Source organism: Pseudorca crassidens, chromosome 20 (genome assembly GCF_039906515.1).
Source record: "Pseudorca crassidens isolate mPseCra1 chromosome 20, mPseCra1.hap1, whole genome shotgun sequence".
Classification (NCBI taxonomy): domain Eukaryota; kingdom Metazoa; phylum Chordata; class Mammalia; order Artiodactyla; family Delphinidae; genus Pseudorca; species Pseudorca crassidens.
Window position 1 is genome coordinate 13,029,160 of NC_090315.1, and position 26,147 is coordinate 13,055,306.

Consider the following 26,147-nt stretch of genomic DNA (forward strand, 5'->3'; position numbering starts at 1 on the left):
GACTTCTCCCCCTAACCACCGTGAGGTGGGGGGTGCGATTCCAGGACTGTCCCTTCCCTACATCAGGGGGACGTGGTGGGCAGAGTCAAGATGCCTGTTAAGCCGTCTAACACGCACAAGCTCGGGAAGGCCCGTGATGTGGTACTACAAGAAGAGCAGTTCACCTCTGACGTTCCAGCTGAACGAGAGAGGTCTGAGCCAGGGGTGGCACTGGGTGGGGAGGCCAGTCAGCCCAGAGTACCACGCTGTCCCCAGTGACCCCTGCTGCCCTTGTGTGGACTGAACCAGCACTGCAGCCAGGCCAGAAGGAACCTCTCCTGGTTTACGCCTCTGTCACAGCCTGTGGACAGTGCTTCTCTGGAGAGAAAAATACCCATACGCTGTGTGGAGGGATGACTGCTAGGGGTGGGAAGGTCAGGAAGCTTCCACAGGAAGTCACATTTAAGCTAGAACCAGAGCACCAGAAGTTCCAGTCAGGGGGAAGAGCATGTGCAGATTGGAGGGCAGCTCTGAGTGGGCTTTGACCGTTGGGTCACCCAGAATTCTTGCTTGACCATGATCCTATAGGGCCATGTTAGAAAAGCAGTTTCACTTCGTGTTGTACTGATTGGTCGTGCCTGCCTGGAGCACCACTGTGATGACAGAAATCTGCCTGACTCTACAAGAGCCAGAGCATCTTGATGGATTGGTGCGGCCTGCCTTGGGCAGAGATGCAGGGTCACAGACATTGGAGTTGAGATTCAGGTACCCACACGGGATTGGCCATAAAGCAGAGAATGGGAGACTGAAGAATGAAAATTTAATGTTGCAGGAAGGCAGATGCTTAGGGTGTGGGTTCTGGCAGGGGAGCACTACCCTGTCCCTGGTCTTGGGCGAGCAGACGCAGAAGCAGGGAGTGCAGGGTCCGGCAAACAGGTGTGTACCCCAGCCGGCTGAGATGCAGGTAATCATACATGTCATGGTGACTTATGGTACCATCTGAATGCACAAAGCCAGGGTCTGCATCCAGGAAGTGCGCCCGTGGGTGGCCAGCCAGTGCTGCCCGTACCAGCTCATTCACCTGTCGGTTTTTCTCGCGAAGTGGGTTGGGGTGCTGGCCCCGAGGAAGCAGGCCCTGAGGAAGGCAAGAAGAGTTGTGAGGAGGCATCCTACCAGCCTCTGGGTATCCTGTTCCCTGTGCCAAACTGTCCCCCACCCCCCATCAGTAAGTCCCCAGCTGCAGAATACACTAGGGATGGGAAGGTGATGGTCTGAGACCTTATTCTAGAAGTGAGACCTTCTAGAAGTGATGGAGGCAAGATTAACCCTGGGAATGCCTGACAACTTTTGGCTATTTAAGTGTCTTGAATTTCTCAACACCCTGAGAATCTCTAGCAGTCTCTTGGGCAAAAGGGGTTAACTGGTCCCTGAACATGTCCTTAACCACAGCCCCTCTGATGGGTGTAGCAAGCTTCAACATGAGATTCTGCCTTCAACCACTGCTCTGTGCTAAGCTGCCCAGAACCGTGCAGCTGTGGCTACACGTGAAGGGGTCCCAGAACACTGCCATTCTTCTTTCCCCACCCTCTCACTCTCTCACCAGCACCACGACCCGGGCCTGGGGCTGCCGCTGGTTCACCAGTTGCACGATGGCCTTGATGCCTCCAGCCACCTGCTCTGCGGTGTGCCCGTGGTTATTGGTACCCACCCAGACCACCACAATCTGTGGAAAGAGAGGCATGAAGCAGTGGTGAGGGGGCAGGCTAAGGGTGCTCTAGCTGCCCACCCAAGCCCTGCTCACCTTGGGCCGGATGTGTTCCAGCTCCCCGTTCTCCAGACGCCACAGCACGTGCTGCGTGCTGTCACCGCCAATGCCAAAGTTAAGTGCATGAAGAGGGGAAAAGAGCTCCCGCCAGATCTGTGGGCAAGAAGTGGTGTGGGCACAGGGGCACTGTCAGCATGGACCACCACTCTCTATCCAAAGGTTAACCAAATGTCATCATGGAAGAGCCTTGCTTTACGGAAGCAGTCTGGTTAAATCTCACCTTGAGCAAACCCCAATATGGTCAAACCTCACTTTACGCAAACCCATTATAGTCTCACTTCCACAAAACTCCATGGAAGCAGGACTCCCTTCACGGAAGCCTATTCTACTTGAGCCAGGCATCGAACCAACAGCATTCCAGTTGAACCTCACTTTGAGGAAAGCCATGGTTTAACGTCGCTTAATGGAAAGATATCATAATTGAGCCCCCTTAGTAGAGACCTATTACCGTTGACCTTCACTTTGTGGAAATAACTATAGCTCTGTGGAAATCCATTAGGGCTGGGCACTAGTTTAAGCAAACAAAGAGCCTCATCCTAGGCAGTCTCGCACGAAGCCTCATTTTAAGTCTCACTATACACAGACCCAGTACGACAAAGCCAGGACACACACTTCCTTCTCAGTAGAATGTGGCACATTATACTGAGATTCTGGGTGCCCGGCATTACCTGAGGCTATTTCGGGTACCCCATACACCGCCTGGTCTGGGCTCTGGTCCAGGTCTGTCATTGAGGGCACAGGCCTGGGTGGGGCAGGAAGAGAGGGACGGGCCTCACCTCGCACTGGTGCATTAGCTGGACTAAGGAGTCCCCGATGAAGACGACTTCGGGTTCTTTATCTTTGCTGTCGGCTACGAACCGATGGTGCTTTGGGGACGTAAAGGGGGAGTCAATGGCACGCGCGCTGCTGGGCCCGCCCCGCCCCGCTTCCTTAGGCGGCACCACGCCAACTGCCCTCAGTTTCCCAATCTCGTAATGAGAGCGGCGCAAACCAGCTACTCTCACAGAGCCTTCCCCCCCATCCCCCGCCCCCAGCCCCGGACTCCAGAGTATCGCGGGCGGGGTCGCTCACCAGGGACATCCAGCGCCCGTCGCCCTGCACGTCCTGCACCGGCGTGGGCTTGCTGGCTGGGTTCTCTTCTCCACTCATCTTGGCGCCGCGGCTCCAGCAGGACGAGCGAGCGCGGTCAGCCGGGGAGTGTTCCTGAAGGAGGCGGCGCCGCCACGCCCACCCCTACCCCTCAGGCAACAATGGACTGTCCCGAAGCCCGCACTCTAGCGGAGGGCGCGGCCGATCCCGGGCGCCGCCTCCTCTCCGGGGCGGAAACCTTCACTTAGAGGAATTGGCCTTGCTTCCCCCACGGCGGCCGCGCAGTGGGCTCGTCCGGCGCTTCCTGCCCGGGCCGCTCACTCTCCGGCAGCGGCGGCGGCACGGGGCGTGGGGGGAGGCGAGACCATCCGGCACCCGTGGAGGGGAGGAGGGAGAAACCACCCTACCGTGAAAGCAGAGTGGGGAAAATCTAGCGCCCTTCCTCGTGGGAAGAAACCATTTGCTGTAGGGCGAGAAATGTGGGGAAGGAACCACCTACTGTGTGTGGGGGTGTGTGTCTGTGTGTCTCATTCACGTGGTGGTAGGGGAGTGAGTGGACGAGTCCATGCTTGGATCTTTGAGGGGGTGGCTCAAACGCACCTGGCAAGGAAGGGACGCTCCCATTTTCTTCTGACGTGGGGGAGAGAAAAGGAGGATGGAAATGTGAAAATTAGAGGCTCAGCTGTAAGGAGACACTCACGCCAAGGCAGTGCCAGGACTTTAGTGAGCCTATCTGCTCATGAGCCTCCCCTGCTCAAATTATGCCAGTTTTTGTGGCATAATTTCTAAACTATATGTCTTTGCATTACAGACATTACCCTGCAAAGAGGGTAGTAGAAGATGCAGAAAGATAAAGGAAATTAGAGATGCTGCAAGGCCCAAGTCCAGCCTGGAGCCCCTCCCGCGCAGCTCATCTTACAGATCTGTGGCCTCTGCTCCCCTCCCTAAACCTATGGCTGACCAACAACTTCAGTTGGGTGTGTCTGAGCTCCAAAACCTACATCCACAGCCAAGGCCACCTAAGGTCGCTGCCCCCCACCTCCTGCCCCAAATTAATCTCAGTCCTCAAGTCTTCCCAATCTCCCTGTTCTGGGGGACCAGGTGGGGGTCCCACACCACCCTCAAAGTCCTGCTCATATTCCTGTAGCTCCACTCCCAGATGGGATCTTCCTATCTATTCATTCCTTCTAGGTAGGTTGATACTGAGATACAGAGATGAATCTTATTTATTGTGTTTGTGTTTTGCCTCAATCCACTTGCCTGGAACAGGGCCTGACTCACAGTATTAATACCAAGTACTATCGATGGCTGTTCACAAGTACTTGCTGAATGAGTATTAAAGGAATGGGTCAGATCCTGGCCTTGTCCCCGCGTGTTGGGGGAGGTAGATCCAGACACAAAGCTGAGGGAGCGATCAAGGTTGTGATTAAGGAATGCACGGGGGACCTCTGTGGGAGAAGAAAGAGAAGGACTCAGGGTGAGGGATTTCCTAGAAGGAGTAGTATCTAAGGAGTTCGGCTTTGAAAGATAGTGAAGGTTGGGCAAGCAACATTACCAGGTAATACAGAATATAGCTTATTAGGGTATAGGGAATACCCTGGCATACCTTGATTTTGGTGGCCTAGTGGTTAGGATTCTGGGCTTTCACTGCTGTGGGCCGGGGTCCAATCCCTGGTCAGGAAACTGAGATCCTGCAAGCCACGCGGCCAAAAAAAAAAAAAAAAAAGTCTGAGGGGACAAGTGTAGTGAGAAACAAAATTTACAGGCATCCATTCACCAAGCGCTGTTTTCAAATTGTATGTTGGCTCATTTCATACTTACAGCAGTTATAAGAAGGAGAAGATACCAACTCCATTTTACAGATTAGGAAACTGAAGCTCTGAGCAGTTACATACTTTTCCGAGGTCACAGAGCTCAAATGTGCCTGGGCATTTGAACCTAGGTAGTGTAGGTCTGGAGCCTAGCTCTAAATGACGACACTATACTGACTCTCTAGGGATAAAGCCTGTGACTGCTTGGAGCCTGGCTGTGTGTAGGGCTACCGTATCCCTTCTCCCTCTTGGCTTCGCCTATATCTCCAAGCTCCAGAGAGAAAGTCCGCGATAGATGTCTAAACCAATCAGCATTGAGGAAGGGGGCGGGCCTAGTGGACCTCACAGCCAATTGGTGGATAGGAGGTGCCTAAGGACAAATGAAAGAGGTTTCCGAATGTGAGGTCGGGAGGGGCGGGGCTATAACCTGCGCTCTGGGCAGCTGGCACGTGCCCCTGGGCCTGTGCCTCTTGGGGTGGGGGTGGGGAGCCAAAGGGCGTGGGAGGGGCACGCGCATGCGTGCTTGCACGAGGCCCTGTGTGAGACCCGGAAGAGTATCAGGCACGTTGAGAGCTAGGGTCACCGCGGAAAATAAGCCATTGTACCCCACAGCCACGTGGAGTGGGCGGGTGGGGGGGGGCGGGGTTCGTTGGGGACAGGAGAAGGTGAGGGGCCCTTCCCCTTCCCTGACCCCACCAACTGTACTCCCTTCCCTACCTCATCTGCCCCACGCAGCCTTGTTTCCTACCCCGTTCTATGACCAGGCCCCAGTCCCTGATAGCTCCTCTGTTGCCCTTTCTGTCCTCCCGAGTTATTCTCTGTTTCTCCAACTTCCATTTTCTTTCCTGCCTTTCTCTCTCTACCATCTCTCTCCACTTTCTACATTCTCCAGTACCTCCTTTACCCCTGGATTTCTCGTCTGTCCAAAGTCCCTTTCTGGTTCACCAGATCCCGCCAATATCATGATCCCTTTCCCATCCCCCATTTTTTAGCTATTTCTTCATATCCCTGTTCTCTCTAACCCTTTCTCTATCCCCTGATAAATCTTCCCGTTCAGCATGACTCCCTTGACCTCATCCTACTCCTATGACCCTGCTTTTTTTTCTGACCTTACCCTGACCAAGCCTTTTCCAGTTGCTCTCTACCAATCCCTTTGTCTCATCTTGTGTCTCTAAATAGTACTCCCAGCGCACCCCAAACCATCTCTTCTCACTACTCACTTCTAGGTCTTTGAGTTATCTGCATGCTGATGACCACCCTGTCTTTTTTTTTTTTTTTTAATTTTATTTATTTATTTATTTTTGTCTGCGTTGGGTCTTCTTTGCTACGTGCGGGCTTTCTCTAGTTGTGGCAAGCGGGGGCTACTCTTGGTTACGGTGCACAGGCTTCTCATTGCAGTGGCTTCTCTCCTTGCGGAGCACGGGCTCTAGGTGCGCGGGCTTCAGTAGTTGTGGCACACGGGCTTAGTTGCTCCACGGCATGTGGGATCTTCCCGCACCAGGGCTCGAACCCGTGTCCCCTGCATTGGCAGGCGGATTCTTAACCACTGCGCCACCAGCGAAGCCCAACCACCCTGTCTTTTATCTTCCAGGGCACCATGGACCCCAGGGGGCCAGCCCTCAAGCCTTTCCAGCAGCCTGAGAAACCTGGTCGTGTCCGCCGTCGGAAGACCAGGCGGGAGCGTAACGAGGCCCTGGTGGGCAGTCGCCGGTCATTGGCCCATCAGGATCCTGCCGTGGCCAGTCGGGATCCACATGTGGTTCTCCGGAATTCTGTGGCGCCTGCTGCCCCCAAGCTCGTGGTCATAACCCAGGGGCGCCTGAGCCGGGAGCACCGGGGTCTCTTCAGCCACGAGGTGAAATCTCTGGACGTGGCACGGCTGCTTAGCAGTGGGTCCCTAGAGTCAGGCACCCCTGTACTCCCCACCAAGTCCTCCCCAAGCCCAGGCAGGGCCCAAGAACCAGCCCCACCGTCAAGGGGCAAGGAAAACCAAGTGCCTGGAGCCTCGGGCCCAGGCCCACCCAGTCCCCCCCAGCTCCCTGGCTTGGGGCAGCTGCTGGGGGAGCTGCAATGCCAGCTGATTCTGCCACAGGCCTTCCCCAGGAGGAACCTAGTACAAGAGGCCAGGGATGCCATCGTGGGCACCTTACAGGCCTGCCATGGCTGTGTGCCTGACCTTAGTCTGGTGCTCCGGGGCTGCCAGCCACACTTGCCAGGTGAGCTCACCTCCTGCCCCCTGAGCTTCCTTTTCTTTTGTCTGCTCTATCTCAGCTGTGCCCCATGCTTCTTTCCTCTGTGCCAGGGACCAAGCCTAGGGGCCCTGAGAGACAAAGGATGACATCCTCCTGGATCAACAGCCCTGAGGAGGCCCCAGGGGAGGGGAGGCAGAGGAGGCGAGAGGGGACAAAGGAGCTCACCTTTGCCGTGCCTCACACCTCCGGCACTCCTACTGTGTACCCGGTGAACCTGGCACCACCTAAAGGTCCCTGGCCACCCGCATTGTCCTCGTTGCCTTCGCCATCTGGGGCGGCCTGCGGCCCCCCAACAGCCTTTGATCTGCTGAAAAGCATCTGGCTGGTAGACACACCTCCCCCTCCCCGGCCCTGGGGGATTGGCCCACCACAACCCCTGCCTCAGCCACCATCACCCTTGTTGTCCCGAACCTCTGCCCTGGACTGGAGCCCCAGCCCCCCTGCCCCACTGCCCAGCCTCTCCTGGGTGGTGGCCCGGAGCAGCCCAGAGGCCTGGTGCTTTCCACCCATGAGGCTGTACTGAGCAGGCTGAGGCTGGGTTGGGGGAAGGAATCCCATACTCTGATCACTTCAATAAAGTACCTTCCTCATGATCCTCTTGGTTTTTAGTGAGTGGCTGGCCCAGGAGAGCAGCTTTTCCTAGCTCTGAGTTCTGGGTCCAGGGTGGAGGGGAAGGTACTGTCACTTGTCGCCTTCCTAAGGCCCAGGGGCCTTCAGTCAGTCTAACACATCCACCCACTGAGGCCAACTATGTGTTCAACTCTGAGCTCTGATAATGCTGGGGCTCCAGAGTGAATGAGACTGAGGCTGTGTCCCCAGGGGACTCCCAGTACAGTGGTGAACACAGACAGTTTCAGCCCTAGTGGTTGCATCTGGGAGAGAGAGAGGTGCAGGGGCTGAGGGAGTCCAAGGAGGGAGTCATGACTGCCCTGCTGATGAGGGAGTTGATATAAGACCCTTGTATTTTTTAAGTTTGGTAGAAACTTGCTAGTAGAGAAGGAAAAGAATATTTCAGGCAATCTAGAAATGCTCTTCTGTGGAACAGCATGTGCAAGCCCTGGTGGAGGGCAAATAGGGGATGTGGGACCATTTTCATTCACCCTATATCCCTAGGCCATGCTGGGATCTAGAGTGAGTCATGTCTGGGCTCTGCCTATGAGAGGCTTCTGGTCTGGTGGGCACAGGAACAGTGTGTGTGCAGGATCCGGGCAGGAATGGCACATGAGGCCTGGATATGGCGACAGACTTTTTTCTTTGGGCTACAGTATATTTAACATTTTAGAATCAGTTATGTACTGTTACAAACCAGTGTGCTTGATTTGAAGAAAAAAAATTCTGGCTTCTCTCTCAAAATAAAAAAAGAAAGGAAAGAGAGAAAGAAAGGAAGGAGAAAGGAAGGAGAGAAGGAAGGAAGGAGGGAAGGAGGGAGGGAGGGAGAGAGGCGAGGAGAGGGAGGGAAGGAGGAAGGAAAGAAACCTGGCAGCAGACCTACTATCCCTCCTGTTAACAACTGGCTGAAGCCAAGTAGCAGAGGCTCCTTTTTTGTGGGGTCCACACTCTCCTTTGAAAGCATTTCACACATTTACGTTTCCTGCTTGGCCTCCTGACTTAGAAAGTTTTTTAAAATGATATTTTGAGGAGCAGCAGATTTTCTGCAGTGGAGGGGGAGGGATGAAGCTGGAAATGTGTTGGAATCTGATCAGGAAAATGAAGCTGAGGGGCTTGGACTGTACTCTGTAAAGCTTTTCCAGGGCTCCCCATTGCCCACAGGGAAACCATAAAGTCAGTACCAGGGTGTAGGGGACTGGACTGGGAGGTCACACAGCTGTGACTTGGCTGAGGTTTTATGGGAAGGAAGTGGCAATGCTGGGATTTGAGCCCAAGCAATTGATTTCAGAGTTTGCTTGTGGGTTTCTCACAATACCACCTCTTCTGCCTCACAGCAGCTGGTTTCAGACCCTGGTAAGCAGTGACAGGGCAGGGTCAGGCAGCAGGATGTAGTGGTTGTGGCTGAAGGCTCTCTGCCACCTCGGAGCTGTGTGACCCAGAACAAGTGGTTTGCCTACTCTGTGCCTCTGTGTCTCTGTAGGCACTTCACAGAGTGCATGGAATTTGTGGTGGTCACAGATGGTGATGGCTGTTATGGGGGCGGGGCTGGGCAGTCAAAGAGCAGTTTGGGGACTAAACTGGGGGGAGGTCAGGACAGAGCTGGGGCCTGGGGGTTGTGGGCCATCCTGAGATGGCAGTCTGGAGGAGGATACTTGGCTTGGGGGAATGTGAGTTCACTTTAGGACACGGGGAGCTGGAGGTACCAAGGAGATTCCCAGAGGGGAGGACTGAGGCTGCGGAGGCGTGGAGAGGACGGGAAAGGGGCGTCCCCTCCCACGGAGATTGGGAAGGGTCCAGGCCGGGTCATCCTGGAGGAGGGGGCAGGGAACGCGGTTCCCGGCGGCCCCTTTAATCGGGGGCGCGCGCCAGCCGGCCCGCGCGCTCTCGCCGCCGTCGCCGGGCCGGAGTGGGAGCCGGAGCGGAGCCCGAGCTGGGGCCGGAGCGGGTGGAATGGAGCCCCCGCGCGCGCCCGCTCTGCGCCGCCTGCTGCTGCCGCCGCTGCTACTTCTGCTGCTGCCACTGCCCCCCCGCGCCCGGGCCAAGTATGTGAGGGGCAACCTCAGCTCCAAGGAGGTGAGCGCGCCGGGCCCTCCCCTGCCACCCGCCGGGCCCCCAAGGGACGAGAGGGAAGGGAGGGGGCAGGTCCCGCCCCGCCCCCTGCCGCCTCTCCCGGGCGGTCTCTGAGTGCTGCGCGGGGGGTGGGGTGGGAGGTGGGCAGGCACAGTGCGGGACTGGGTCTAGGTTGAGGCTGAGGCGGGGGCCATTGGGTCGAGAGGAGACTCGGGGACATTGAGGTCAGAGTTGGGCGAGGAGGGGGGCCGGGTTGGGAGAGTCGGAGTTTGGGGTGGGGGTGGGGGACGCCGAGGTGGTGCTGAAGGGACAGCACTTTCACTGCGCATTGAGCCTGAGTTCACACTCCTGTTCAGGACCAGGAGAGGGCCGTTTGGAATACTCCCCAGCACCTGATGGTCTCTGGGACCACCGTGAGGGCGTGTGTGGATAATTAGAGGAAAGCCAGTGGGACGGTATCCCTGATGCAAGGTGTCCAGGATGGGGATCTGGCCCTCCAGGGTCTTTCTCAGGCACCTGGCAAATGGGAGAAGTGTTTGAAAGGAGGCGAAGAAACTTGGGGGTGGGGGCATCTGAAGGAGGAATCCTGGAACCAAGGTGAAAGGATCACAGAAGAATTTTGGAGGTGACTTGGTCCCCTTATGCTTCTTGGGAAACCAGGTGTTCCAGGGTAGGGAAGAAAAGTTGGGGGGGTGTCTGTGGAGTCGAGAGTTCTCAAGGGACTCAGAAGAGGGTCTGAGTGGGCCCCTTTTCCAGGACTGGGTGTTCCTGACGAGATTTTGCTTCCTCTCGGATTACGGCCGACTGGACTTCCGTTTCCGATACCCTGAGGTGAGCCTTCCCCAAGTACTCACCATGCTAAGGCTGGATGCTCCCTTGGCTTCCCAAGGCAAGGGTTACCCCAGCTCCCTATGCTCCCCCAACCCCCCCAATCTTTGGGTCTGCAGGCCAAGTGCTGTCAGAACATCCTCCTCTATTTCGACGACCCATCCCAGTGGCCAGCCGTGTACAAGGCAGGGGACAAGGTGAAGTCTGTGAGGAGGGTGTAGGGGAGGAGGGATAAGGTCGAAGCTAGCCAAGGAGTGACCATGGCCCTGCCTCCCCTAGGACTGCCTGGCCAAGGAGTCAGTGATCAGGCCAGAGAACAACCAGGTCATCAACCTCACCACCCAGTATGCCTGGTCAGGCTGTCAGGTATGGGCCCAGTCTGGGGGAATGGGCAGGTGCTGGAGGTCAAGGGCCAGGGGGAGGCACAGGCAGGCTTCAGCCTTCTTGCTCCTCCCCAGGTGGTGTCAGAGGAGGGAATACGCTACCTGAGCTGCTCTAGCGGCCGCAGCTTCCGCTCAGTGCGTGAAAGGTGGTGGTACATTGCACTCAGCAAGTGTGGGGTAAGGGGCTGGGCCGGCCACCGGGGCCTGCCTTCTCCTCCTTGCCTTCCTGCCGACCCCCTCCCTGCCCAGGGCCCCCCTTAGGCCTCCACACTCCCCACAGGGAGATGGGCTGCAGCTGGAGTATGAGATGGTCCTCACCAATGGCAAGTCTTTCTGGACACGGCATTTCTCTGCTGATGAGTTTGGTGAGCATATGGGGATCCAGGACCTTTTGTGGGAGCCCAGAGCTGGGAGCCTGTTGAGGGACACCCATCATGACTGCATGGTTTCCTCCTTCCACCAAATTGGCAGGGATCCTGGAGACAGATATGACTTTCCTTCTCGTCTTCATCCTCATCTTCTTCCTCTCCTGTTACTTTGGATGTGAGTCCAGCACATGGGGTGTGGGGGAGAGATGGGGGAGAGGAAACCAGGTTGGAGGAGATGAGCTGCTCTCCCTTCCTGCTGTGTACAGCCTTCCCCTACTCTCCTTCCAGATTTGCTGAAAGGTCGTCAGTTGCTCCACACGACTTATAAAATGTTCATGGCTGCAGCAGGAGTGGAGGGTGAGGTTTAGAGTATTGCAACGTTTGAGTTCTGTGGGAGGAGGGCCTTAGGGCTCACATACCTGGGCCTAAGCAAGGAGGGGCTGGGGACCTGGACTCCTGGGCCCTGGGAGAGGAGGGGCTGGGGGCCTGGACTCCTGGGTCAGAGGGAGGAGGGGTCTGGGGCCTGGACTCCAGAGTTTCCTAGGAGGTCAGTGAGAATAAAGGGTCTAGAATCCTGATGGGGGTGAAGAAAGGGTTTTGGTCATCTGGATCACAGTGTTAGGGAACAGTGATGCCCTAAAGCTGCTTTCTGTCCTTTCCTCTCTCTGCCCATCCTCCCCTCAGTCCTGAGCCTCCTGTTCTTCTGCATCTACTGGGGCCAATATGCCACTGATGGCATTAGCAATGAGAGTCTGAAGATCTTGGGTGAGAATGAAGTGGACCCGGGAGGGTGCCGGGGCTGCTCTGCAATTTGAGCCCTGTGTCTGAGCTGCCCTCTCCTCCCTCCTACCAGCCAAGCTGCTCTTCTCCTCCAGCTTCCTCATCTTCCTGCTGATGCTCATCCTTCTGGGGAAGGGATTCACGGTGACACGGTGCCCAGGCTGGGGCGGGAGGGACCACTGTCGGGGGGTGGTGGCTGGGCTAGGGAGCAGGGCAGAGATTGGGCTGGGGGGGTGGCTGCCCCCTCCTCTCTTGACGGCCCCCACCCCTGCTGTCCCCCCTCACGGCCTGCCGCCAGGGGCCGCATCAGCCACTCGGGCTCGGTGAAGTTGTCTGTCTACATGACCCTGTACACCCTCACCCACGTGGTGCTGCTCATCTATGAGGCCAAGGTGAGTCCTGCCTGCCACTGCTCAGGCTCTGCCCCATCCTCCTCGCCCTTCAAAGCTTTTGGTGGCCTCTTCCACCTGTCTGCTAGCCCTTCCCCACATCGCGCTCTTCCTGGCTCTCTCTCTCCCACTCTGTGGTTTTCCGCCTTCCCATCTGTCTAAGTGCATTCCTCCCCTCTTCACCATCTCTGAGTAGCTCTCTTCCTCCTCCCTCTGTCTCTCACTGTCTGTCACATTTAATGCTCAGTGTCGTGATTAAGTTCGGGAGTCACACAGACCTGGATTCCGCTCTGGTTCTCCCACTTCCCAGCTGGCTAACCTTGGCTGATGGCCCCCCTCTCTGGGCCTGTTTCCTCTTCTGTAAAATTAGGAGGATCTTAGCTACCCCAGGGGACTTCTCTAAGGCTTTATATCACCTTGACTTTGGCCGAAAGTCTTCCTGCTTAGCTTCAGTTTCCCCTTCAGTGAAGTGGGGTGAAAATAAGACCTATTTCATCAAGTTGATGCAAATGGAAAAGCTTACACGTGGTGCTGTTTAGCCCCCTGTGTTGGGCCCATGGTAGCAGATATATTCTCTATCTTTTCACCCTCTCTCTCTACTTCTATATGCTTTCATCTCTCTCTTTCATTCTCCTGCTGCTTCTCTCCCGACCAAGTACCTCTGCCCCTTGGGTACCTGAGGGTGGGGTCTGGGGTCCCTGTGTGGAGGGTTGGAGGCCAGGGCTATGACCAGCCTTCTCCCTTGGGTCCAGTTCTTTGACCCGGGCCAGGTACTGTACACGTATGAGTCGCCAGCGGGCTACGGGCTCATCGGGCTACAGGTGGCAGCTTACGTGTGGTTCTGCTATGCCGTGCTCATCTCCTTGCGCCACTTCCCAGAGAAGCAGCCCTTTTATGTGCCCTTCTTTGCTGCCTACACCCTCTGGTGAGACGTGCTGGGGCCCCAACCTGTCCCTGCCTTCCCTGGCTTCTCAGAAATGGCTCTTCCCAACTCAAACCCTCCTCTTGGAGGCAGACGGGCTTTCAAGTTAGGCAGCTGTCACCAGAGTCTGCCACTTACTCACTTTGTAACCTGGAAATAATTACTTTCCCATAGTGAAAAAAAGAGTGCCTCAGGTTACTTGCCCATAAAGAAAGGTTGTCAGGGGTATCTCCTGCAAAGGGTTATCTTGAGTCTGCATAGGGCAACAGATGAGGGCTTCGAGTCCGGCACATAGTAAATGTCCAATAAAAGCTAGTTGTGATATTTTTTATTCAACATAACACAGCAGTAAAGCAGATGGATTCTAAGCCAGATTGCCTGGGTTTAGACCCAGTTCTAAAGCTTGTAAACTGTGTGACCTTATACAAGTCAATTAAATTCTCTCTGCCTCGGTTTCCTCACCTGTTTAATGGGGATGGAAGTTGTACCTGCCTTATAGAGTCACTGTGAGAGTTAGATGAGCGTATATATGTGAAATGCTTAGAAACAGGTCTGGCATGCAGTAAGTCTTTAATTGTTTTTATCATATGTTAATTCATTCATCAAACATCTATAGATTTCCTATCAGGTGCCAGGATTGGGGTGGGATAGAACTGAGTTAAATTCAACCTACTCCTTGCCCCCCCCCCCAAATTTCCCATGCCAGTGGGATTCCTGTCTCCTTTTAACCTCTGGCTTCTGAAGGTCACACTGGCTTCCCTCCAGTGTGGGACCCACTTGGGACCTATGTGTGTGCATAGCAGGGTATTTGGGGCCATGGGGTGGGGTGGAAGGCAGGGCCAGTGACTCTACAGACCCAATACCTCCCCTTCAGGTTCTTTGCAGTTCCGGTCATGGCCCTGATCGCCAACTTTGGGATCCCCAAGTGGGCCCGGGAGAAGATTGTCAATGGCATCCAGCTGGGGATCCATTTGTATGCCCACGGCGTGTTCCTGGTGAGGCTGGGCATCCAGTTGGGGATGGGAAACCCATGGGTGGAGGATGCATGAGGCTCTCCACGCCTGAGCTGCCTGAACCTTCTGTTCTGAGCTCTTGATCCATTTCCTTCACTTCATCCCTTTAGTCATTCAATAGACACTTACTGAGAGCCTGCTGGGTCTGGCAGGCTATTCCACTGTATCCCCCAGAGTCCACCCTCTTCTATTCCTCTCTCCCACTTTTGTGTCCTGGCCTCTTCCCCCAACCCCACCCTCTTTCTTTGCCCCCCTCCCCATTTCCATCCTGACCCTGTGTCCCTAGACTCTCACTCTTCCCTTCTGTATCCCCACTGCCTTCCCTAAGCCCCTTGGTCTCTCCCCCCCCCATTCTTCCATCTCTGCTGCTCTATCACAGGAAGAAGCAACTGGGGTGGGTCAGGCTGGGGCTTCAGGGGGCCTAAATCTGAATGGCAGCAGAGGGTTTGAGCACCAAACCCCTTCTTTGCCTTGGTTTACATCCTATCTGGCCTTCTGGCTGACAGTTCTTCTATCCATCTATCCATCCATCCATCCATCCATCCATCCATCCATCCATCCACCATTCAACGGACACCTGTCTCAAACCAGCCTCTGTTTCATGTTGGGAACACTCACGTGCATTTATTTCGTCCTCTTGTTTAAATGGCAGAGCAACCCCAGACAGGATGGATAACCAACACTGAACCCACTATAGAGAGAGGGGAAGCTAAAGCCCAGAGAAGGGAGGTGACCTGCCAGACTCCATGGCCTTTGGTGGTGGAGGGCAGGGGGACTTTGAACCCAATCCTTCTCCAGCAGACCACAAGATCTGGCATAAGAAGGAACCACCCAGGGAAATAGGCATTGCTGAAGGCCCCGGCTCCTGACTCAAGGGGTCCACCATGTATTCTTTGCAGGGAATATACTGGGCCACTGACGGAGGGGGCCAGGTCCCGCATGTTCTACCCTAGAACCTTAGGTACAGACTCACTTTCCCAGGACAGTCCCTCTTGAGGCTCTGTTCCAGGAAGTCACAAAGAGACAGATAGAGGAGAAATGCTGAGAACCCACCATGTGCCAGGCTCTGCACCAGTGGTTTTCATTTCCACCCTCTCTTCATCTTTCCAAGTAGGCACTGTAACCCCTTTTCTGCAGTGAGGCTCTGGGAGTTTAATCAATGTGTCCCAGATCCCACACTCAGTGAGCTGTGGGGCTGGGAGGTGGGGTGCCCTTTCTGTTATACTTAACCTTCAACCAGTTTCCTTCCTAAAAATGCTCGTGTTAGCTCAGCACAGCTCCACCTCTGGCACTCTGCTGTTCTTCGGTTTCAGCTCCTTGTTCACTTATTCAGCAACTACCTTAGAGGGACTGTACTGGGCTCCCGTGTTGCAGTGCTAGGGTCACACCCGGTCCCTGCCCTCATGGCCTGCCAGCTAATTCAGGAGACATCTCCGCATTCAACCAGTATTTCTTGAGAGCTTGTATGTGTCAGGCACTGTTCTAAAGGTATTGGGGATTCAGCAGGGAAGAGAACAGTCAAGTACCTGCCCTCATGGAGCTAACGTTCTGGAGTCTGTCAGTTGCTGTCCAGTTGAACTCCCTGTGTTTATGAAAATATTCTACAATCTGTGCTGTCCCACACAATAGCTACTAACTACATGTGGCTATTGAGCGCTTAAATGTGGCTAGTGTGACTGAGAAATGAAAGTTTCAGTTTAATTTTGATTAATTTAAATTTAAATAGCCACATATAACTAGTAGCTATCATACTAGACAGAGTAGGATGCTGACGCTTAAAGTGATAACTGGCTGATCAGGGCTCTGATGGAGGAAGCATCGGCAGAGTAGCAAGAGTTGTGATGGACGGGAAAGGTTAGAGGCCAGGGTACTGCGAGAGCTCAGAGGAGGCGCCTAAGCCAGTTGAAGGGTTTCGGGGAAGCGGGGATGTCAGGTGAAGGGGAATCCTCAGGGCCTCATGTTTATGGAGGCAGCCTGAGGCCTGGACAGTCCTCCTCCAACCTGCGCCTGCCCTTCGCCCCAGATCATGACACGCCCTTCGGCGGCCAACAAGAACTTCCCGTACCACGTGCGCACGTCGCAGATCGCCTCGGCCGGAGCCCCAGGCCCCGGAGGAAGCCAATCCGCAGACAAGGCCTTCCCGGAACACGTCTACGGGAACGTGACGTTCATCAGCGACTCGGTGCCCAACTTCACGGAGCTCTTCTCCATCCCCCCGCCCACCTCCTGCGTAAGCCCCGCGGCCCCGGCGCCGGAGGAGCTGCTGGCGCCGCCCCTGGAGTACTTGACCCCGCTCCCGGCCCCTCCACCGCCCTCCACGTCCAGGCGCCTGAGCCCACCCCCTGCCTTTCGCACCCCCAGCGCCCCAACGCCGCGCCGCGACCATCCCCCGGCGCCCGCGCCCACCTTGCCAGACTGGGTCCTGGCGCTGTTGCGTACGCCCCCTCGGACACCCCGCGCGGTGCCCCCGCCGCCGGCGGCCTTCCGCGGTTCTCCCCCGCCTCCCCGGCCGCCGCCGGAGTTCGACCGGCGCACCCCGACGCCGCCCCTTGAGTACCTGGCCCCACTGTCCAGGCGCCCCTGACTGACACCTGCGCCCACACCTCGGGAGGGGGGATCATCGGGGGAAGAGGGACGGGCCTTCGGGGCCGCATCTGCCCCCCGTGGGTCCTGGACGGCCTCTGACCCTGACCCCCCTCCCAGGCCGGGAAGCAGGTGGAGGAGACAGCGGTGGCGGCGGCGGTGGCCCCGAGGGGCCGCGTGGTGACCATGGCCGAGCGGGGCACGGCTTCCCCGCCCCCTTCCTCTCGGTTCCCCAAGGCGGCCGACCCGAGCTGGGATGGCCCGACGCCACCCTACCAGCCGCTCGTGCCCCAGACAGCGGCGCCGCACACCGGCTTCACCGAATACTTCAGCATGCACACGGCCGGGGGCACCGCACCCCCGGTCTGAGTACCCCTGCCCGCGCCTGCCCCATGGGCCGCGCGCCGGGCCCCGGCCGGGCTCCGGATCCCCGCTCTATCCCGGCCCCAGGGCTCTGCCAACCCCGGCCTTCCCAAACCTCCCCACCCCGCGCGCCCAGGTAGGGGTGCATAGTGTCCCGCTCCCGACCCCTTCCCCCGACTCTTGTGCCAAACGGTCCCGCGGGAGCCGCTCTCCCCGTCCCCTCCCTCAGCCCCTGCCCCGAGCGGCACCGGATTCTGGGCTCCCGCTGTTCCGTGACCTCCGGCCCCCTGGCCCCCTCCGAGACCTCTGACCCCGCCGGACCCCGGAAAACCAGTGACGATCGCCGGGACCCTGCCTGTGACTCTCCAGGACTCCGCGACCCCGAGCCACCGCTCCCGGGACGGATGTTGTGAAGCTAGTCTCGACTCATACCTTCCCTTGGGATCTCTGTGACCTAGCACCCGTACTCTGTTCACCCTATCTCCATCCCGAAGGCCCTCCCTCAGGTCCTTGGCAGAAAGACTTTTTTCCCCTTCTTGCCAAAATAAAGAGGATTCGTTGAGTTTTTATCTTTAAGATGGGCTCTTCTACATCTTGACAGTGCTCAGAGACGGGGCTGAGCAAGAACCGTTCCAGGCTCGGGACCACAGTGCGCCCAACTGTGAAATGGTATCTTGGGAGGGGCCTGCATAACCTGACCTTTTGTTGACCCAGAATCTGGGAGCCCTGAAAATATGAATCATCATCTAGCAGAGTCCTCTTATTGTACGGCTTCTTTATTTTTACCTTCTCTTCCCCAGTTAGAGGTAGAGGCGCCCTCCAGTGGCCGACGGTTCGCTCAGCCACCTGCGCCGGGAGTTCGGGTTACGATTTTAGCACTGCGCATGTGTGATCCTCACTTCACTAGCCAAGGAGGTCACTGCTGCGCATGCGTTTAGGAACAAATGGGCGGGGAAGTTTCCGGAAGTCTCCCTCTGTGGAGGGGTGGGATTGGGTGCTTCGCAGTCCTCCCAGGGCCGCTCTGACCTGCGTCTCCGCGACTCTCGCCTCCTTTCCGTAGTCCCTCCCATCGCGGCCACTCGGCCCCCACCCTCTCGCCCTCCAAGCGGGTCTTCCCGGGGCCGCTCTGGCCCGAGCGTCCCTTCATCTTTCTCATCTGGCTCTTCCGGCTCGGAAGGGAGGCGCGGGTGGGTGAGCAAGGGAGTTCGTCTGTGGTGTCCAGGCCTGAGCCCCTGAAGACTGACTCTGCCCTGGGCACCCGCTCGCGCCCCGCCCCTGGCTGGAGGGGCGTCTCTCCCGGAGGACCTTCCGGGCCAGGCCAGGCCCGCACTCTATGTAGGCCCCCGCCGAGCTGTAGAGCCCTTCGCCCACTGGGGACCCAGTGGTCTGTAAGGTCCATTTCGGCCTGCAGCGGTCCGTTTATGGGGTCAGCCAGCGTATGGGGGCCCATGTCTATAAGGGACTCCCGTGGCCCCTAGGGGTCTGCCCCGTACGTAACGACCCCATTTACAGGTTTTTCCATGGGTCTATAAGGGCCCACCCCTCGGTTTCCAGAGCCCACCAACAGCGGCGGTTCCCTTTGCGGGGACAGCGACTCCTGGACCTCCCTGCTCTACAAGGCCATGTCCCATCTATAGAGGTCGCATTTGCAGGACTTCAAACCGGGTGGAGGGGCTTCTCCGGGTCTTTAGGACCCGTCCCTCTGTAAGGGTCAGTGCTGGAGGCAGCGATGGCCCTGGGCCGGGCTCTGGCTGCGGCGCTGGCTCTATCTTTTTCCGTGCTGTGGCCACTGTCCCCTGGGGCCCGGGCAGGGGACTGCAAGGGACAGCGGCAAGTGCTGCGGGAGGCGCCAGGCTTCGTGACAGATGGTGCGGGCAACTACAGCGTCAATGGCAATTGCGAGTGGCTCATCGAGGGTGAGTGGGGCCGTGTGGGTCACACACTGGCTGGTGCGCTAATTCATTCATTTGTGCAGTCTTGCATCCACTCACCATGTTCCCAGAACCGGTTCTGGTGCAGGCCCTTTGCTCTAAAATGCAGCCAGCCTAGGCCTTGCCTTGGAAGGCCTTGAAGTCTGATGGGGGAGTTGCACCCGGACGCAGATGGACAATTACAAGCCAGAAGCATCAGTGAGGGGTGTTCTGAGTAACTGTTAGAAACTCAGGCTCTGAGCCCAACCACCTGGCTTCACATTTGGGTTCCACTTCTTACCAGCTTTGTGAATTTGGGCAGGTGGCTTCCTTCCTCTGAGGTTCGGCTTTCCCTCCCCTCAGGCTGTGATAGTGATAGCACTCCCCTCATAGGGCTGTTGGACTTAAGTGAGAACAGGTATTTACTGTGCCTGGCACATAATAAATGCCCAGTAAATGGTCTTAGGGTTATTAGTGTTGTCCTTTTTAAAGTACTTCAACAAAAGCATTTTTTTCAGTCATTCATGTGCCAGACATTGTCTTTGCCTCTGGGACATAGCAGAGACCTCCACAGCCCCAGCAATCCTCGATGACTTGGGGCTTGGAATCCAGTGGGGGAGGCAAACATGTTAACAGACAGTCCAGTCCAGAGTGGTAGGGGCTGTGATAGAGGAACCCCACGGGCCTGGGGAGCCCAGAGGAGGTGCCTGACCTGTTGGGTGGGAGACAGCAGAGAAGGCTTCCTGGAGGAGATGTCTGAGCTGAGACCTAAAGGACCAATAGGAATCAGCCAGGAGGAGGAGAAAGTCATTCCAGGAAGCGGGAACAGCCTGTGCAAAGGCCCCATCTCTACCCTCCTGGGATCCCAGTCTAGTGGGGGAAACAAACCCACCCCCAGGGAGTGGGAATCCCAGAGATGACATCTGACTTAGCCTGGGCTATACCTGAGACCAGAGGCATGTGCAGGAGAGAGCAAAAGGGCATTCCAGGTAAGGAGAATAGCCTGTGCAAAGGCCTGGAAACAGGAGGATACGATGCTTTTGAGGAACTAGAAATCCGTATGCTAGGACACAGAATCCAAGAAGACAAACAATGAGCCAGAGGCTGGAGGGTTGGGAGGAAGCAGGTGGTATAGGACCTTGTGATTTTTTTTTTTTTCTCTTTTCTTGGTACGTGGGCCTCTCACTGTCGTGGCCTCTCCCGTTGCGGAGCACAGGCTCCGGACGCGCAGGCCCAGCGGCCATGGCTCACGGGCCCAGCCGCTCCGAGGCATGTGGGATATTCCCGGACCGGGGCACGAACCCGTGTCTCCTGCATCGGCAGGCGGACTCTCAACCACTGAGTCACCAGGGAAGCCCTGACCTTGTGGTTTTTGAGCTGTGTCCTGAGGGCAATAGGGAGGTGGAAGAGAAATCCAAGGCAGTGGCTGGAGAAGTCCAGGAAGGCTCCCATGGCAGTGGATGAGGAGCTGGCCTCCAGGGAGAGGTGGGAGTCCCCCAGAGGAGGTCCTGGGCAAAGACCAGAGGTGTGACAGGGTCTGAATCGTGCAGGGCCTCCTTTTGCAGCCTTTGGAGATTGGTCTTTGTCTGGGGACACTGGGCATCTATGGAAGGTTTTGAGCAGGGGAAAGACATGATTTAATTTACGTTTTAGAAGATCTCTATGGCTGTTGTGTGGGGTATGGATGAAGCATGTTTTTTGGGGATGAGTGTGTTTGTCCCCATCTTGGGGGCCATTCCTGTCTAGGGGGTGAGAAGAGGATGGGAAGTGTGTGTATGTGTTAAAGGTATAAATCATTCTCTGGCCTTTAAGAGCTCCAGCCTGGTTGGGGATAGACACAGACATTCTGCCCCCGGTGTGCTCAGGGCTGAGACGGAAGGAGGTGCAGCGTTGGGTAGTCGGGCCTAGGGGAGTGAGAAGACTCTGCTGGGGGTCACAGAGGAGGAGCCACCAGAGCAGTGTTCTGAAACATGCATAGGAGTTTACCGGGTGAGAAAAGGGAACAGCCTCTAGGAAGACAAAAGAGGGGCTGGTGGGTCTCCGAGCCATGTCTAGGCTTGTCTGGTCTGGCTAAACTTGTTGGCTGGGAGGAGCGGAGGGCATCAGAAGGAGGGGAAGAAGGGCCTTGAATGTCGTGCCGAGCATCTTGACTTTTCTCTTGGGATTGATGGGGAGCCAAAGGGGGATTTTGAGCAGGAGTGGGCCGTTGCTCTCAGGCTGGATGGGGGGTAGACTGGAGACTTGGTGTGCTAGTCTTGTGGGAGAGGATGAGTTCTGAACTGGGGCAGGAGCTAAGCGGGTAGAGAGGCACGGAGAACACTGAGAGATTTGTGAAGTTTCACCAGTGAGACTTGGGGGACCGATTGGCTGGATGTTGGGGAAAGAAGGAGTCCAGGAGACTACTGGACGCCTCTTGAGCTCCCATCCTTCCCAATGTCCATCACCTCTAAGAACCAACATGCTCCCCCATCTATTAAAAAATAAGCAACTGACCCACTTACTTCTGTACCGTGTTCGCACTTCATTGTGCCCAGTCCTCATAACATCCTCGTGAATAAGAGGCATCTGTCTTTGAAAAGCAGGGGCATTTAGGATCAGATCTCTGTCCAGGATGGCTTGGGGGTTAGGCCCACGTTGGGCAGAAACAGGACGACTTGAACTTAAGGTGGAACTTGGGGAAGGCAGATGGTGAGCCGGCCCCTGGTGGGCACTTGGCAAAGATGTGCTTGTTGTGATTCTAGGAACAGAGCTTTATAGTTTGGTTGAGGCTGTTAAGAGTCGGGGAGGTCTGGTTGCCTGGCCTGGCTGAATTGTTCTGCGTTCTCCAGACCACAGCTCGGGGTCTATGTGTGATGTTCTTGGGGGCTCTGGCCAGAGCCTGAGGGAGAGCTGCCAACTTCAGTATTCTGTCTTGTGCATCTCTTCCTTCCTTCATCCAGTATTTCCTGAGCCCTTGCTCAATACCAGGCCCCGTGCTGGGCAATGTCGGGGAGGGATCCCCAAGATGAGTAGGCCCAGGCCCTGTCCTGTGGGCCTCCTAGGCTGCAGGGGAGACACACCTGGACACAGGTGGTCCTGACCCAGAGGAATGAAGGTCGTATTGGAAAGTGAGAACCTAGAGGGGCACCTAACCCAGCCCGGGGGCATCAGGGAAGGCTTCTTGGAGAAGGTGGGGAAGTTTGCTGGCAGGAAGGGAGAATGTGCTCTAGACAGAGAGAGGAACTTCTGCACAGGCCCAGCTCCTGATAGAGCTGTAAGCCGTGGGGTGATGTGAGACAAGTTGAGACTCCAAACGCCAGGTTAGGGAGCTGGACTTTCTCCTGGAGATGGTAGGGAGCCATGGAGGGCTTTTGAGCAGGGGAGGGTAAGGGCCAGATGTCGAGCTGGGGAGATCCCTCAGGGACCCATGTCAGCACAGGCCACGAAAGAGGCTGGATCAGTGGTCCTGGTGAGGGAGGACAAGGCCTGGGCTGGCATGTTAGAGTCACCATCTGGGATCTTCACACCAGCCTTGACGGCTGAGGAGAATTATCCCCATTTTACATCAAGGAAACTGAGGCCCAGAGAGCCCATGGAACTGGCGCAAGATCCCACAGCTCGTGAATAGTGGACGAGCATCTCCGGTATGCAGATGGGTGTACTGAGGAGCATGGGTAGAGGGGCTGGCCTAGGGTCAGGAGCAGAGCTGGAACCCAGGTCTCCTAGTCTCCCTAGCCCACAAGCCTTCCCTGAGCCCCTAGTGGGAGATGTGGGATGAGAGAACCTTCTGCAACCAGGACCTGGCAGAGAGCAGGAAGAGCGACAGTGCTAGGAGTAGTAGTGTTATGAAGTGCTAGGCCTACCGTAAGCACTTCAGGTGCATTATCCATTACGGCCTCCCATGCGGTCGCAGTCAGACCAGTGGGGACTGCAGTCATCTGAACACTCACCTGGGCCGGGCGTCCAAGAAGGCTCCCTCACAGGGAGACGGTTGATGCCGGCTGTCAGCTGGAAGCTCAGCTGGGGATGACAGCTGGGACGCCTACGCATGGCCCCTCCATGTGACTTTTCATAGCATGACAGCTGGGTTCTGAGAAGGAGTATTCTACGAGGCCCAGGTAAAAATTGCAGGCTTCCTCTGATCTAGCCTCGGAAGTCCCAGAGCATCACTTCTGGTTTGTATTGGCCAAGCTAGTCTCTGAGGCTCTTCCAGATACAAGGGGCTGGGAGTCAGCCATCATCTCCTGATGGGATTAGGGGCCAAGAAGTATGAATCGACCATAGTGATTATATCCCTATTTTACGGATGAAGAAACAGATCCAGAGAGGTTAGCTGACTTGACAGCTAGTGGCTAGTAAGTGGCAGAGCCAAGATTGGAGCCCAGGCAGTCTGGCTCCAGAGTCTGTGGCCTTAGCTACTTACTATTCAATACAATAAACAGAGAGAAGAGACCCTGGGTGGGGGCAGAGAGGAGCTGTGGTGCTCCAAGTTTCAGTCTTTGGCCAGGGGGAAGAAAGGGACCTCTTCCCCTAGAGTTCTGTTGAGCCTGGAACAGAGGACCCTCACAGAGGCCCTTTTCCATCTGGGAGTATGCCTCTCTGCTCACGCCTGGACTGACCCTCAGGCTTGGGCATGTCTGAGGCTCAAGAATAAATGGGAAGTTCTGTGTGACCACTGGGATGGGGTTCCTCTCTCTGCACTTCAGTTTCCCCATCTGAATAGTAGGCGGTGTTCAGCCTGATCTCAGGGGTCCTTTCCAGGGATGACACTGTAATTTCTTCTTTGAGCTTCTGTCCCTCTTGCTGTCGCAGCTCTGACCTCCCTGGGCTGGGAGCCTGGGAGCCCCTTGAAGGCAAGGCCCAGGTCTGACTCATCTTTGGGCTCCCATCCCAGCGTTACGAGGAGCAGGGCTTGGTGTTTGTGGGGGGGCTGCGTGGAGGCATGGGGAGAGGGTCCGCACCTGAGCCTGGCCCACCTGTTCTCACTGCTCAGCCCCGAGCTCCCAGTACCGGATCCTGCTGGACTTCCTTTTCCTGGACACGGAATGCACGTATGACTACCTGTTCGTGTATGATGGTGACTCCCCCCGCGGGCCCCTGCTTGCCAGTCTGAGTGGGAGCACCCGGCCTCCGCCCATTGAGGCTTCTTCAGGCAAGGTTGGTGGGGCCTGGCTGCGGGGCTGTGGCTGGAGGATCTGAGTGGAGTGTGCAGGACGGGGGGTAGATACACAGAGGGAAACAAAGGGCGGGGGGACTTGACATCAGTCAGAAGGATAGAGGGACAGAGAGAGGTGGAGAGAGACAAAGAAAGGAGATGGGGACCCCAGGGTGGGGTGGGGGCAGGAGTGGACCCTCTCCCAGTCCAGCCCCAGAGCCCCACCCACCTTGTGCCTGCAGATGCTGCTGCACCTCTTCAGCGATGCCAACTACAACCTGCTGGGCTTCAATGCCTCATTCCGCTTCTCCCTGTGCCCGGGGGGCTGCTACAGCCATGGGCAGTGCCAGCCCCCAGGGGTGTGTGTCTGTGAGCCGGGCTGGGGGGGCCCTGACTGCGGCCTGCAGGAGTGCCCAGCCTACTGTGGCAGCCACGGCACCTGCGCCTCGGTGAGCCTGCCCCCAGCTGTGTTCCCCTGGGGCCCTGCCCTGTGGTCACAGCCACCACTCGCATGTCCTAGACCTGACTCTGCCCCTGCCTGAAACAACCCCTGCCATCCCATCCTCTCCCATGATGCTGACCCTGCCAGGGACCCTGCTCCCTCCTACAGTTCTCTCTCTCCTTCCAGATCCCACTCCCCCAACCTGTTACTCCACTTCCACTCCACCTTCACTGGGGGCCCCTCCTCTGCCTGAGCTCACTCCCAACCTCACCTGTAGCCCACTTCTCACCTGTGAAGCTGCATGCCTTCCTCGTGCCAGGGCTGACTCCACCCTCACACCCAGCCGCTCTGTCTGGCCTTGGGCCCCCAGCCATGACTTCTGACTTTTGACCACTGACCTTGGGCCTAAACCATGCATATCCAGCTTTGGGCCTGGGTCATGCCTTGAGCCCTCCCTGCCTTGACCTCCCCGGATCTGAGCTCTTCCAGCCCAGGCCGACGTTGACTTCATCAGTTTTTTTTCTCCAACCTGTCTTTCTGTCTTGTCCTCATTTTCCTTTCTGGATCTTTTTCTTTTTCCTTTCCCTTTTTCTGTTGGTCTGTCTTCGTTTCTCCTCTTCTCTGCCTCCCTCTGATTGTGTCTCTGTGTCCATCTCTTCCTCTGTCTGTTGGCCTGTCTCCTTCCTGTCTCTTTCTTTGCCTCTCTGTCTTTATTTTTCCATCCTCTCCTTTCCTGTCCATCTCTCTCCTCCGTTTTGCTCCATCTGTCTCACTCTGGCTCTCTCTCTGCTCCCTGTCTGTTTCTTTCTCTCTCTCTGTCCCTGCCTTTGTGCCCCCTTCCCCCCAGCCCCTGGGACCATGCCTCTGTGAGCCTGGTTTCCTGGGACGCGCCTGTGACCTGCACCTTCGGGAGAACCAGGGGGCTGGCTGGTGGCACAACGTGAGTGCCGGGGACCCTGCCTTCTCCGCCCGTATCGGGGCGGCTGGTGCCTTCCTGTCCCCACCGGGGCTGCTGGCTGTTTTCGGAGGTAAGCAGATGGGATATGAGTCTGGGGTCTAGAGGCCTGGCAGCCTGTGGCCAGGGCCTGAGACTGTCCACCTCTCCACAGGCCAGGACCTCAACAGGGCCCTGGGTGACCTCGTCCTGTACAACTTCTCTGCCAACACCTGGGAGCGCTGGGACCTGAGTCCTGCCCCGGTATGGACCCCACCTCTGTCCTGCCTGGAGGTGCCTGTCCACTCTGTCAGACCCAGCCAGGGCACCCCAGAGCGACCCCATCACCCTGCACACCCCTAACTCCCGCAGTGTGATACATGACCACCTACACCTCCCGCTTCTGCTGTTCTGTCTTTGATTTTCTTTCTTCTTCGTTTATCTGCCTTTCTGCATCTTACCT

At 56.7% G+C, this 26,147-nt stretch overlaps 4 protein-coding genes across 10 annotated transcripts in view; 3 read left to right on the forward strand and 1 right to left on the reverse strand.

The window, feature by feature from the left end:
* Positions 1–782: 782 nt before the first annotated feature.
* PAFAH1B3 (platelet activating factor acetylhydrolase 1b catalytic subunit 3) lies at positions 783–3,370 on the reverse strand. 2 transcript variants are annotated; one of them, XM_067720480.1, is made up of 5 exons: positions 2,876–3,363; positions 2,581–2,670; positions 1,781–1,897; positions 1,580–1,702; positions 783–1,114 (listed from the first exon to the last, which is right to left on the reverse strand). In XM_067720480.1, the coding sequence occupies exons 1-5, from the start codon at positions 2,951–2,953 to the stop codon at positions 824–826; spliced, it is 699 nt and encodes a 232-aa protein (XP_067576581.1). In that variant the 5' UTR covers positions 2,954–3,363; the 3' UTR covers positions 783–823. The 2 variants fall into 2 exon arrangements, with proteins under 2 accessions (XP_067576581.1, XP_067576582.1); XM_067720481.1 differs by lacking the exon at positions 1,580–1,702 and having other exon boundaries at positions 2,876–3,370.
* A 2,931-nt stretch (positions 3,371–6,301) lies between these two features.
* PRR19 (proline rich 19) lies at positions 6,302–7,530 on the forward strand. Its single transcript, XM_067719380.1, has 2 exons — positions 6,302–6,920; positions 7,007–7,530. Exons 1-2 carry the CDS (start codon positions 6,302–6,304, stop codon positions 7,477–7,479), a joined length of 1,092 nt encoding a protein of 363 aa, XP_067575481.1. The 3' UTR covers positions 7,480–7,530.
* Positions 7,531–9,431: 1,901 nt separating this feature from the next.
* TMEM145 (transmembrane protein 145) lies at positions 9,432–17,840 on the forward strand. Of its 5 annotated transcripts, none has more exons than XM_067718102.1 (15): positions 9,434–9,638; positions 10,392–10,466; positions 10,583–10,660; positions 10,743–10,829; positions 10,922–11,023; positions 11,127–11,211; positions 11,318–11,389; positions 11,503–11,571; positions 11,899–11,979; positions 12,068–12,146; positions 12,293–12,386; positions 13,136–13,308; positions 14,180–14,300; positions 16,342–16,548; positions 17,022–17,840. In XM_067718102.1, exons 1-15 carry the CDS (start codon positions 9,516–9,518, stop codon positions 17,268–17,270), a joined length of 1,695 nt encoding a protein of 564 aa, XP_067574203.1. In that variant the 5' UTR covers positions 9,434–9,515; the 3' UTR covers positions 17,271–17,840. The 5 variants fall into 5 exon arrangements, with proteins under 5 accessions (XP_067574202.1, XP_067574203.1, XP_067574204.1 ...); XM_067718103.1 differs by having other exon boundaries at positions 17,494–17,840; XM_067718105.1 differs by lacking the exon at positions 9,434–9,638 and adding an exon at positions 9,960–10,295 and having other exon boundaries at positions 10,903–11,023.
* Positions 17,841–18,228: 388 nt separating this feature from the next.
* Positions 18,229–26,147, forward strand: part of MEGF8 (multiple EGF like domains 8) — a 46,911-nt gene continuing 38,992 nt past the window's right edge. For both annotated transcript variants that reach the window (XM_067719756.1, XM_067719757.1), the window contains exons 1-5: positions 18,229–19,180; positions 24,147–24,310; positions 24,551–24,757; positions 25,598–25,778; positions 25,860–25,948. In XM_067719756.1, coding sequence (XP_067575857.1) covers positions 18,994–19,180; positions 24,147–24,310; positions 24,551–24,757; positions 25,598–25,778; positions 25,860–25,948 — 828 coding nt within the window. In that variant the 5' untranslated portion in view covers positions 18,229–18,993. The remainder of the gene's footprint in view (positions 19,181–24,146; positions 24,311–24,550; positions 24,758–25,597; positions 25,779–25,859; positions 25,949–26,147) is intronic.